The sequence below is a fragment of the Phymastichus coffea genome, unplaced genomic scaffold (genome assembly GCF_024137745.1).
Source record: "Phymastichus coffea isolate CEN01 unplaced genomic scaffold, Cenicafe_Pcof_1.1 PCOF00003, whole genome shotgun sequence".
NCBI classification, from domain to species: Eukaryota; Metazoa; Arthropoda; class Insecta; order Hymenoptera; family Eulophidae; genus Phymastichus; species Phymastichus coffea.
In genome coordinates, this window is record NW_026706814.1 from 11,881,639 (window position 1) to 11,895,636 (window position 13,998).

The window sequence follows — 13,998 nt, forward strand, 5'->3', positions numbered from 1 at the left end:
ATGGTATAAAGTGCATTGTTGGCACGTGCATGCAGTGGGGGTTTGAAGAACCCTTCCCGAGAATTTCGTATAGCGAGCGTTTGCGATTGGCAAGAAGTGCGACGGGAGAGGGAAAGGGAGGAAGAGTCGCGAGTGCGACTTTCGCTCTCTCTCTCTCTCTCTCTCTCTCTCTCTCTCTCTCTCACTCTATGTCGAGCAACTAGTAGTGGGAGGCAATGCACTTTACTCGTGGCCAGTGCTCGTGCGCAGCCAGCTCTGCCCTCCACGTTGCATCGGACATTTGTACGCTCAGTACCGCAGCAATGCCGTGGTACCACTCGCGTTGCATCATCCAGCGCACTGCATTTTGTAAGAAAGAAACTTATTTCAATAAGTGCAAATGTCTTTGAAAGGCTTAAAATCTTTTTCAGAGGCCAGTTTCTTATCGCATTTCTCATTGACGGTCTATTCTAATGAAAGCAATCTAAACATTTTACTAGCAATAATTACTTTAATTATATTAAAATATTGGTTTGACAATTTCGTTACAATGTCACAATTGAATATTTTACCACAGACATTGTCCATATGCCCTTTATTTTATAACACTTCCAGAGATTCAGCTAGAATATATAGATTTTATTTGCGTATTTGGTTATATTAACCGGGAAAATAAATTCCATGCCATTTGGATTTAAAAAAAAGCTGATTGCTGTAGAGCTATTTCGACAGTTCCTAAATGCGTGGAGTAGTAGTAGGTCCCAAGCTTCAAAAGTAGTGAAAGAAAAGAAGCAAGCGTGATTAGAGGAAAGGGAATGGGTAATAGAAACTTAATTAAGAATACAGTTTATTATAAATTAATGAACAAGTACTGTACTGCATCTGCAGTGAATACTATTCTATTAGCCAAAAGAAGCCTTGATGCTGTTTATACATTTTATTGGCATTTATTGATCAGAGCAATCGGCATGTTCATTGTAGAAAGAAAAAGTGGCGATGTGCGGCGTCGACGAATAAATTGTAAGAAGAAAAATCTGAAAGTAGTACGAGTGGTTTGGGGAGATGTAGACGACAGGAAAGAAAATTTTTCGACATTTTATTGAAGGGTGAGTTACCCTTGTGCTCATCAGCACCACCACGCCCATCGGAAAAGATGGCTGTCTCCTTCCCCTTAGAACGTCCAATTACATTGCGAGCAGTTCTACGTGCGTGCGCCTGCTTAGAAAAGATTCAAGTGCAAGTGTGTACGTGTGCTTTGTACATGGGAAAACTTGGTCTAGGCAACGCCCGCATTGCATTTTCTGTGCGGGAACTTTTCGAATATCTAGACTAGGTCCACTTTTCCCTCGAAAAAACCACTCCATCACCAATAATACACTGCTCCAAAATTACAAATACCATAGAAAACATGTTTCCGCTATTAATATACGCACCGAGTTTTATTGCTATTTTTACGCTTAGCAAGTTATATGACGCTTATACGAGAAAATAAGAAAATGTGGCAAATGTGTATGTATATCGTCGTACAAATAAAATCTAACTCGCGTTTTAATCAATCATTAGAAAATTATTATAATAACTATTTGTTTACTCATTCAATCTAATAATTCAGAAGTAATGTTTCATCGTGTAGGAAAAAATCAAATTAAAGATCATTCTGTCATTTATAAAAATCAATACTGCATAAAACAATTTTCATTCAACTATAGAATTCTTCTTATCATTCTTTCTCATTTATCCTTTCTGTTATTAACATTAGGGAATACTTTTCAAGTTCGTTTTCTGGTATTCACATATTATTATGACAGTGAATATATAAATTAAGATTATCATTCTAAGTAGTGAGTTTGATGATTCATTTCTTACTTATTTATAGTCCAAAGAATGGGCTTTTTATGGGCTCATAAACAAGCGAGTTATTGATACAAAATAGAAGGTTTTTTGCTATTCGTACTTATTAGACCGATATTCAACAAAAACGCTGACGTCCTCAACACGGATTTGACTTTGACATGCTTACATTAATTTCTTGAACTTCTAAACTATTATGTGCGACATCTGCTGGAAAATATAGCAGCTTACTATTGACTACTCGGACGGTATAATATCATATGAAATTTATTATACCTACAAGTTAGTTCCTTGTTGTTACCAGTTATTGATATTAATGTTTATATGCGTGATTGTAAAAGAAAAATAGCTTAACAAATAAATATTCAAATGTACAATGCACATTGTCTTAAAGCAAAGAAACTATATTATGTGAAAAAGATAGAAGTCATACTATGATAGATATCATTATATAAATTAGTTGACTTTTAATAAATTATTTCAAAAAGGAAACAATTTTGAAGATTTGAATATTTAACACGTATCAAATAGAGAAAATGTTTGTTTTCATGTTACTTTTAATTTGGGCTCGTGTAGTAGATGCATTTTCAACATTCTGTTCTATTGTACATGTACAAATTATTTACATTATTCATATATTTACATTTGGAAGATGTATAGAATTTGAAATGTTGTATCATTCTGTCCGAAGTACACTCGCTCACTCGTCTGCGATAATAACTCTTCATTTTTTTATTAATTATAATTTTTTATAATTATAAAAAATTTATAATTTTATAATTTTTTATTAATGTATATACTACAGAAAAGTAAAAACTTCTCCTAGGAAATATTAATCTGGACAGTGCGAACAACAATGAAGTGTCGAATTCACTATGATCAGGAATCATAGAAAAACTTAAAATCTATTTTATTCTTCCGATAATTAAGAATACTTGTTTTTTGTGCGTACCGTTGGAGAACATATGCAATTTAATCTATTAGAATAGAAATATTAGAATATTTTTTATAAAAAGCTGCTACTACGTTTTACCGTCGTTATGTAGATTATTGCACCAACATTTTATAATCTTATCATAGTTGTTGATATTAGCACCTACTTATAAAAAGCATCACTTTAATCGTTAAGAATACATTTTCTGGACTGTGGTCTTCATCAGGTATTTTATCTTTTTAAATGAAAACAACATGTAAAATGTTGTACCGTTGTAAAATAATAATTTGAATGTGTGCGAGCATATTTTAAACTTTTTTTTTGTACATTATGAAAGTGGGCCAAGTTACGTCAAGATATTCGCTCTCGACTTCGTAAGTGTTGCATGTTTATGAGAAAAAGGTAGCATTACTGGCTACGCCTTCTTCACATAAAATTTATGATTATTGGCAATCGTACGTATAATAAAAAATGTTATATGCATTGACAAATGTGAATACTTTTATTGATTTAAATAAATTTGTATACAATAATCAAGTGATTAATATGGAAACTGAGAAATCATAGCAAATTTCATATTCAAATCTTTTTAATTATACTAATAAATCTAAAAAAATAATTAATAAGCGGTTGCAGCTACGTAAAAATAATAGAAAAAAATTCTATAAATATTTGTGATACTTTACACTTATGGTTACTACATTATTATTATTATCCATTTTATGTTGCATTTTTGAGTAGCTCATTATTTAAGTTTGTTTCTTTGTTTATTTTGAATGCATATTTTTTCTGACTTAGAAAGAACAACGAGAATATCAAGCATTTGAGGCATTGGAGATTTACTATTCTAATGAACATTGAAAGCTTCACATAAAAATATTTTCTAGTATAATTAAGTCATTGACGCTAAAGTGTTAGATATAGCAGCGTTTGAAGGCGATAAAATGAAAAAACTTCATGATTTAAAAGTGCATGGTGAAAATCTAGTTTGTAACAGAAATCTGACTAAAACTGAACTATACATTAAAATTTGACGTAACTAATGTGCAATGATCATGGGTCGCAGCATGTGCGTGTATAATTTCTGCACTGATATTCAAACGTACTCCATGCTCGTTAAAACTCAGCACGACTAAAACCGTGCGTGCATGCATCCACAGTTTATTTGGCGTCAAAACTACTCATTTGTGCTCAAAAATGTTCATTTGCTTCTGTTACTGCAAGTATCGTATTACTCTGTCGTATGACCCCGGTTGAAAAAAGTACATGCTTCTTTAATCTATAATTATGTGTTCTATTGTTTCAAAAACAAAAAGTACCTGCCTTCGTAGAAAAAGATGTGCCCTTTACAATAGAATGTTTTTTTGAATTGATCTTGCATGAATCGCTTCATGCTAAGCTGCATAAAAGTAATGCTATTATCTCTTCTATATTGTTGAACATATGGCAGAATTCCGTTTTATCTGTTCTCGAGTGACGGCCCAAACTGGCTAATTGAACTGTATAAAAAAGAATCTTCTATTACTCACCTTTTTTGTTCGCATAATACAAATAAAAAATAAACTTAATTTAGTGATTGGTATAAGAATTAACTTTAAAGGCTGCTTTCAATGAATACTGTTTTAATTTTAAAAACAATTGCAAAATACAAGGTACACGTAAAAGATGAAAATCTGTATATATTTACAAAGCTTTTTATATATGTCGTAAGTAATAAGCGTTATCTGGCATTAAACAAATTGCTGGCAAATATACGAATACGTACGTGAAATCGAATATTCGTCTGTTTGCCGGCTTTTGATAATTGATTTTGATTATTGCTCCGGCATTAAGCAAAATGACTAACATGAGCTCTTGTTTGCAAACATTTCTCCATTATGATGGAGAAATAACTAACATGAGCACTTGTTTTCAAACATTTCTCCATCATGAGAAATGTTTGCAAACAAAAGCTGATGATTCTTGCTTCATTTGTCCACGAAATATCGGATATTAAAATGTCTTATTCAAAAACTAAAGGTAAATATGAAATTATTTTCGGCAGCATATAGCTTTAGAAATAAACTTTTCTTGCTTCATAAAAAATATTATATCATGTCATTTAACTGTTTTAACTAATAATTTTTAAAATGTGCAAGTGAATGTAGATGGCATAGAAAACAAAGGCAAGCAAATATTAGTATGGTGCTTTAACAGATTTTTAAGGTTGACAGCATGAGTTTATCGCAACAGGTGCATTAGCTTTCCTAGTACTAAAGGCAATCTAGTTTCGAATCTGGTGATAATTCCTGTATTAAATTTTTTTTCATGAAACTGTTTAAAAAATAAGATGTGGAACAAGCCTTTAATTTTTTAGGTGCATGGGCGATTGGGATCATTGTTTAAATAATGCGAGAATATGTGAAAAATAGGTGTTTTCGCTATATCTCAGGCAAATATTAGAGCAGTAAAAAATCATTCAATCCATTTTTTTCTGTTGGAAATCCACGCCGAATGATATGTTGATCTTCAAAATCGGTCATTAAGATATTAGTTATTAACAAAAAACCATTAAAAATTTCTCATTTTTCATTAATTTTTTCATTTGCCCTAAATAAAAACATTTAAACATAAACACTGGAAAATGATGCACTTTGGTCGCGGAAATATGTATTTTTTTTTCATCGGAATTTCGCATATTCAATGAACAATGACATTTACGCAAAAAGGGCTTAGTTGTAAATAGCTAAAATTTACACGAAAAAACCTCGTACGATGATTCTTGACATGCCATTCGATTTGTCTTGTATTATTCTATCAGAATCTTTAATGGCAATTTGACATTTTTAATTTTTATTTATGCAAAATTGATGCCAATTAGTCAACACTTTTAGAAGACGTATAAAATTATTTATCTTTGCCGAACTTTCTTCATAGAATTTGGTAATACTTACTCTTCAATTACATATCAATTAAAGTACAATTTTAAACCAGAATAGGCTCTCTAGCTTTATTAGAAGCAAAGTTACAAATTCATTTATAAAAAATCCCAGCGCTTTGAATTATTAATATTAAGAGACGAAACTAATTTCAACAAATAGTTTAAACACCAAAATTTCATATCAACTACTTTTAAACGATCCAATTGTTTATTTATACATAAAATTTATTCCATAGTCTCGACGCCTCCTCAAGGCAGCGCGCTGGACCAGTGGCTGGGGCAGTGATGAGAATCTGATGACACTACAAAAAATTTTATTTTCATGAACTTGTATCGTATCTATATTGTTTATATAACTATGATCAAGATTCACAGCCGGCATTCCCATAGCATCTCGGTCATAGCTGTATAAACTATATAGATGTGATACGATTTCGTGAAAATGAAATTTTTTGTAGCGTCATCGGATTCTTATCACTGGTGGGGGGAATGTGCAGCAAACCTAAACGAGTCACTTCAAATCATTCGCGCCAGAAAAATTTACGTTAATTCGGTAACTACTTATCCGATTTGAATAATTTTTTTAAAGGGGTAGCTTCCAAAAATAATAACAATATGCATACTCGAAAACTTTAATTACTAACGATTAATTTTTTAGAAAAGGCTGCTTTTTTATCAACCTTTTCATTTCTTGAATTCAGCTTTTACTGTCATATAAAATTGTCGCAAAAATCGATCGTTTACTAAAATTCAATTGTTTATAAACAAATAGTCATTTGTAAACGTTTTTACGAGTGTAAAAGATTCATGAGAATTGAATGACATTACATTAACACCAAATGATTATAAATAGTTAATGAATTCATTGAATATCATGGTTTTCTTGAATATCATATTTTTTATGTAACATAATGCGCATGCGCATTTTAAACTATAAAACTGTAAATTAACGTAAATTTTTCTGGCGCGAATGATTTGAAGCGACTCGTTTAGGTTTGGTGCACATTCCCCCCACCACTGGTCCAGCGCGCTACCTTGAGGAGGTGTCGTGATTTTGGAATAAATTTTATGAATAAATAAACAATTGGATCGTTTAAAAGTAGTTGATATGTAAGTTTGATGTTTAAGCTATTTGTTGAAATTAGTTTCATCTCTTAATATTAATAATTCAAAGCGCTGGGATTTTTTATAAATGAATTTGTAACTTCGATTCTAATAAAGCTAGAGAGCCCATTCTGGTTTCAAATTGTACATTAATTGACATGTAATTGAAGAGTAAGTATTACCAAATTCTATGAAGAAAGTTCGGCAAAGATAAATAATTTTATACGTCTTCTAAAAGTGTTGACTAATTGGCATCAATTTTGCATAAATAAAAATTAAAAATGTCAAATTGCCATTAAAGATTCTGATAGAATAAATCAAGACAAATCGAATGGCATGACAAGAATCATCGTACGAGTTTTTTTTGTGTAAATTATAGCTATTTACAACTAAGCCCTTATTGGGTAAATAATGTCATTGTTCATTGAATATGCGAAATTTTGATGAAAAAAGAAAGACACATATTTTTTCGACTAAAGCACATCATTTTTCAGTGCTTATGTTTAAATGTTTTTGTTTAGTGTAAATAAAAAAATTAATGAAAAATGAGGAATTTTTAATGGTTTTTTGTTAATAACTAATATCTTAATGACCGATTTTGAAGATCAACATATCATTTGGCGTGGATTTCCAACAGAAAAAAATGGATTGAATGATTATTTACTGCTTTAATATTTGCCTGAGATATAGCGAAAACACCTATTTTTCACATATTCTCGCATTATTTAAACAATGATCCCAATCGACCATGCACCTAAAAAATTAAGGGCTCGTTCCGCATTAAATTTGAAACAATTTAATGAAAAAAAATTTAATATAGAAATTATTGTGCAAAATGCATTACGCGAAAGCTAGTTTGCCTGGAAGCCAGGCGCAGTCATATTTCTGACATCGCGAAGTGTGCACGCTGCAGACCACACTTGTGTATGACTTGCACGCAGTGCAAATCATAATTATATACCTCCACAGTATTTTTCGAATATCAATAATTTTATAAAAATAAATAACTCCATCAGGCCTACAAGTTTTGCAAGTATTTTTTTAATACGGTGATAACAAGAGTGAAACGTCGCATGTTGTTAAAATTGTATAAGCCCTGTGTTTTGTACTTGTGAGTCAAATTTTTGTTCAATGGGAAAACTACTAATTCACACGTTCGCCATAATTTTACTGGTCAATTCAGTAATAGCATGGAAACCCATTGCAAACGTAAAGAATGGTACTCTGGAAGGTACTTTTATGAAAAGTCGAAAAGGGAAAGAGTTTATTAGTTTTAAAGGAATACCTTATGCATTACCTCCATTGGGTGAACTTCGATTCGAGGTAATCATATGCAATTATAATATATGTGTTTCTACTAGGCGCAATAATGTTTAATTTCACGTAAATCGCACTTTCCTAAGATACAAGTAGAAATTATAAAATTAATAATATTTTTTACGGAGCAAATAAATTTTCTATATTGCAATCAAAATGATCGTCGATGGTTGAAATAAAAATAATGCTAAATTGAAATTTTTTTGGTGAAGAAAAAGTAAAATACAAAATATGCACAAATTATATTAAAAATTTTATAACATAGAAAAATAAAGGATGTATTTGAAAATCCAAATATAGTTTATTGTTATTATGTAAAACTTGTATTGTTACCGAATCAAAGGATCTAATTATTTCAATTACTTCCTTGTTCGTGACGCACTGCTCAATACGGTACAATATGGCAACGTAATTTTTAATCCGATTAATTTGTGCAAATTCAATTGCAAGTCTCTTATCAGATATTGTAATTTCATTACCAATATCAAGTAAATCTTTAATTTGAAAATCAATGAAATTCTTTGCCAATAATGTATTCCGAAGCTCTATTCTTGCAGATGAAAATAACCAAGCATTTATCTTGGTATTCAACTAACTAAAACGTAGCATAATATTACAGCCTCCAAAACCGGCAGCTTCATGGACTGGAATTCGAGCTGCCAAAGAAGATGCTGAAATCTGTACGCAACGAAATATTTATACACATCAAGAGGAAATAGTCGGCGTTGAAGATTGTTTGTACCTTAATGTTTACACTCCAAGTTTGCCATCTACAATCGAGCCGCAGAATCAGATAAATTATCCTGTGATGGTTTGGTTCCATGGCGGTGGTTGGGTAACAGGTGCCGGTCATTCGGATTTTTATAATCCAAAATTTTTGTTGGATCACGATGTTATATTAGTCACAATTAATTATAGGTAAATTTTAATCAAAATTATCAAACAAAAGTTTTACTATGAAAATGACTCATAAATACAAAATTGAAAATAAGTGATTCATGAATACATTGTTCAGAGATTTCTATTTTCATTTAAATAATGTTAGTTAAGCCAAAAAATGAAAGTTATTTAATAAAAACAATGAAATGATTTGATAGACTAGGGCCACTTGGATTCCTGAGCACCGAAGACCTCATATCACCAGGAAATCAAGGAATGAAAGATCAAGCTCAAGCTATTCGTTGGGTTCACGAAAATATTATCCATTTCAATGGAGACCCAAATCGTGTTACCCTTTTTGGAGAAAGTGCTGGAGGCGTTGCCGTTCATTATCATATGATCAGCCCCTTGTCGAAAGGTAACATTCATTTTAAAAAAAGTTTCAAATAAAGTATTCAATGTACTTTTAATACCGCTGAATATATTTAATGCTAAGGAATAATGTGCACAAAAAAAATTGTTAAGTTGGAGCTTCGTTGCGTAGATGTAAATAACGATCATCCGATAACAGATAAATAGTTACAATAAAATTATTATTGGAAAAAATATTATTTGGAAAAAAGACAGCACTGGACTGATGTTAATGAAAACCAGTCAAGCAAGTAAATTAAAAGTCTCGAAATCTGCCGGCGTTGTGAAAATTGTACTAGAAAATATTGACGAAGATGTTTGAATAATATCTAAAATACAGTTATTTTGTTTATCAAGAACTGTTTCAGCGTGGAATATCTCAGAGCGGTACTGCTCTATGTCCTTGGGCTTTAACCAGACCGGGACTGGCTAAGAAGAAAGCTCAACGAGTAGGCGAATTATTAGGTTGTCCCAAAGGCGACTCAAAGAAACTTATAGCCTGCCTACGTACTAAAGATGCGACTGCATTGATTGGCACTGATCGCGCATTCCAGGTAATGTCAATATGCAAAACTTTGAATCAATTAGTTCTCGTCAGAGCAGCACTCCTGACGTCTTTCAATTTATATAACGGAATAAACTGAGTTTCCGCATGGCCAATCAGACACACGTGTAGCAATGCAAAATGTGCCGATCGCAAAAACATTTACAAAGCAGCACCAATTACAGATTAAAGTGGAAACTGGTTTTTGTACGTTTCGGATGAGTTGGCGTACAAGCAGATGGGGAACTCGCAACGCTGACTAGCATCGGTTTATAAATATTCATTCTCAAGATGAATTGTATTATGTACTATTTTTCTTTTGCTATTGATTTAATTGTAATAATTCGTTTAAAATTAGTGGATTTAGGTCGGGTATTAAGACTGTTTTTTTCAATACTTCGTTACTGGTATACTTTTATAAATGGTTTCAGAAACGATGATTTAAAATGGGTAATTTTAACTGCTAAGTTGTTTCATTCGAGTAAGGAGAAATAAAATATTGTCCTTGATTTTTAAGGCATGAAAATAACAACTCGAGGCAATAGACTGCTTTGCCGTGTAAGGTGCAGATTTCTTCTCAAGTAGTCGTATATAATGATCGCGACGCTCGCGTATTAACCCGTAACACATTGCGTAAAATATTGAGTAACTGTTATTGCTCGTCTCGTCACCCATGCATTTATCGTTATGAAGAGAATTCGCGATGTTGATTGAGGCAAAAAACAGAATCGTGTTTGTTTAGATACTTCTTGTGGAAGGTCTTTCAAAGCACCTGTAGCTAATTGAATAGCATATATATGCGAATTGACTAATTCATATCCGTTACTAGCACCTACGTATGTAGGCGCTCATAGAAAAACTGACGGATATCTTACTGGGTTATGCGAGCGAACGTTCGCATGGAGATAATTGTTAATTAACAAATCATAACATACGCAAGCAGCGTGCTTTCCTATATAAATGTATGTCACGGTATTTAAAGATCATGCTTACATATTACAAATAATTTGTAAATTAATCGTAACTTTTTTCTGTTTTCTTTCTCATTTTGAAAATTTTACAAATAAAAGAAGAAAATTAATATTTTATAAGATTAGATCAATAAACACATACAACAATAAATAGTTAAATCATTAGTTCCAATAGTTATAGCCATTTCTAAAAATTATATATATTGAAACTTCAATTATAGGTTTTCGACTACTGTCCAATGATACCTTTCAGACCTGTAATAGAACCTGATCACCCAGGAGCTTTTTTAAAAGAAGACCCAGCAATTTCTTTGAAGCAAGGAAAACTTAGCGATATTCATTGGATGACTGGCGTAACTTCTCATGAAGGTGCTATTAGAACTGCAGGTATAAGGCCAATAAAAATTATAGATTCCATTAAGTAGACACACTTGGCTACACGTGATTCTGCTATATAGAAAGTTTTTGTTAAAAACAGGTCTTTTCGGATTACACAATGGTCAGTTGTCAAAAAGGCTCGACCAAGAATTTGAACAATTGGCACCTATCAGTTTGTTGTACGAAGATACCTGTCCACCAGAAAATCGTGATAACGCGTCGAAAATGATTCGTAAATTTTATTTTGGAAATAAGCCTATAGACAAGGCCACAAAAGCTGAATTGACTGATGTACGATTAGATAAATTTAACAAAGCAGTGCTGTCCCCATTTTTATATTCTAAACAACATATGTTAACACTTTTCTAGATGTATTCAGATGCTTGGTTTTCTATTGCCGCTGACGAGGCAGTGCGAGACCATTTAGAAATGTTTTCTTCGCCTGTTTACTACTATTACTTTGCATATAGAGGGAGTGCATCATTCAGCAAAATTTTCGGCGACGAAAAAGAAGATTATGGGGTCTCGCATGCCGATGAATTGCAATATCTCTTTCCAGTTGGTGAACAACTTTTCCAAGATACACCTTTGAGTAAAGAGGACCACCGAGTAATAGATATTGTGACAACGCTTTGGTTTAATTTCGCTAAAACTGGGTAAGTATGTAATGACGGAGGCACGTCTGCTATGATGAAACATACTTTTTTACATGTATTATTTCGTAAACTCAAGTTGTACTATTTCATCAAATAAATTTTTCATAAAATATAGAGCACACTATACAACTAGATACGTATAATCTGTTTCACGCTTACGATAAAGTAATGCAATACCGTACTTTGGAAAAGTAACGAGTTTTTTTCATTATATTTCTTCGTTATTTGCACTAATACAGATAATTATGGCTTTTTTTACAACAAATTATAAATACAGCGTGACAAACGCTTACTTAAATTCAAGGATGCTATCGTAAATTGTATGTAAACCCGATGTAGAAAACATTGATAAACATACACACGCACCCGTAAGAACGTGTTTTTATTGCAGTCTGAGCAGAAAATTACATTTGTTGACTGTGATATTGACCGCAAATCTTCAAACGTTATAAATTATTTGTATGTTTTTTGTTTTAGGAATCCCACACCTGAAATCTCTCTTGATATCCCGGTAAAGTGGAAACCAGTGCAAACACCATCGTTAGAGTACTTGAATATTGGTGGTTCGGATAAACTATTCATGTCAAAAGAACTTTTCCTAGATAGAGTGAAGTTCTGGAGTGAATTGATGCCTTCCATTCGTGATATAGCAGGCGCTGTGTATAATTACCGTAGACCCATCAAAGATGAATTATAAAATATTTCCTAATTAATAGACCTTCAATATTAAAATAATCTTGAGGGTTTCTCGTACTTTTATGTTTAATTAACAAATGTCTAATATTTTTGTTATCCATTGAATGAGTTTATTATTCAAATTCATTTTTAATGCGGGAACTTTAAAGTGAAATAGTAATAAGTTTTCTTTGTAGATAGCTTGTTATTTTCAACATTTAGTTTTTTCTGAAATGAATGTTACAATTTCATAAGAAAATACTAAAAATGGCCATACATTTCTTTTGAATTTTATTATTACTTTGAGGCATATCTCTTAATTTATTTTATTCTCTTGAATACATTTTTATAATTAGGTAAGATCAGGACGTGTTATATATTGACATACTTATTATGTTTAACCATTAGCCTAGATTGCAGAGTGATAAATTACATTTTTCCAAGAGAAATAAATAAGGGTGCTCAATACATATTACTACTTCGACTTTACTGGTTCTTGCAACAGTTATTTTTCAAACAAGTAATTACTTCGCAATAATTGCAGGAAAAGATCATTAGTGCATGTTGATTAAAAGAGTTTTTAATTCAATAATTGGCTGTCCAGCTAATGATGAATAGAACAAGCATAAATTATCATGAGCTATTTATATAATAAAAATTAATGGTAAAGATTATTCATATATTCTTCCTACACTTACTGATTTAAATTGTATTAACGCAAACCTAAATAAAACTAGTGCATCCTCTACTACTGCGACTCTAGAACTGATATTTTTAAAGAAATAAAACTTTATTTGTTAACATAGATTCATGAATTATGACAGTTGAAATTGAATAAGACTAATTTTTCTGTAAACATATCTTTTATGTTCAGTATTTCATTGTACTTTCTAATATTGTAAAAAAATTTGAACTAACGAATTGTAAGTGCACCATATCGACTTCTGTCAGTTGCTCCCTCCCTCTCTCTCTCTCTCTCTCTCTCTCTCTCTCTCTCTCTCTCTCTCTCTCTCTCTCTCCTGTATTAGGTCCTTTATCCAGTTTCATCCATTGACATATCTAAAATATCTTTAAACAACCATGAAATAACCTTGTAAATTTTAAATTACTTTAAAATAGCCTTAGATAATTTTAAACGTTATGAAACCAATAAAACAAATCGTTTTCTTTATTAAAAGAATAAGTTATTATGCGGTCAGATCTTGAATAAATATTTTGTGTACTGAAGTACATGCAGACAATTTAAAATTTGTTATGAACTTCTCATTAATATCAAATACTTTTAGTTTTGATTGTTTTATCAAGAAATTCTACGATTCATTTCGTATTGTCTAATCTTTTGTACGTCGTCTAAAAATTATATGATAAAAAGTGACGTT

General features: G+C 31.7%; 1 protein-coding gene across 1 annotated transcript; it reads left to right on the top strand.

Annotated features, from left to right (window-relative positions):
* Positions 1 to 7,686: 7,686 nt before the first annotated feature.
* LOC131663859 (carboxylic ester hydrolase-like) lies at positions 7,687 to 13,769 on the top strand. The gene is made up of 8 exons (XM_058934573.1): positions 7,687 to 8,111; positions 8,725 to 9,023; positions 9,203 to 9,402; positions 9,753 to 9,949; positions 11,132 to 11,297; positions 11,389 to 11,579; positions 11,658 to 11,944; positions 12,422 to 13,769. Exons 1-8 carry the CDS (start codon positions 7,920 to 7,922, stop codon positions 12,639 to 12,641), a joined length of 1,752 nt encoding a protein of 583 aa, XP_058790556.1. The 5' UTR covers positions 7,687 to 7,919; the 3' UTR covers positions 12,642 to 13,769.
* Positions 13,770 to 13,998: the final 229 nt, after the last annotated feature.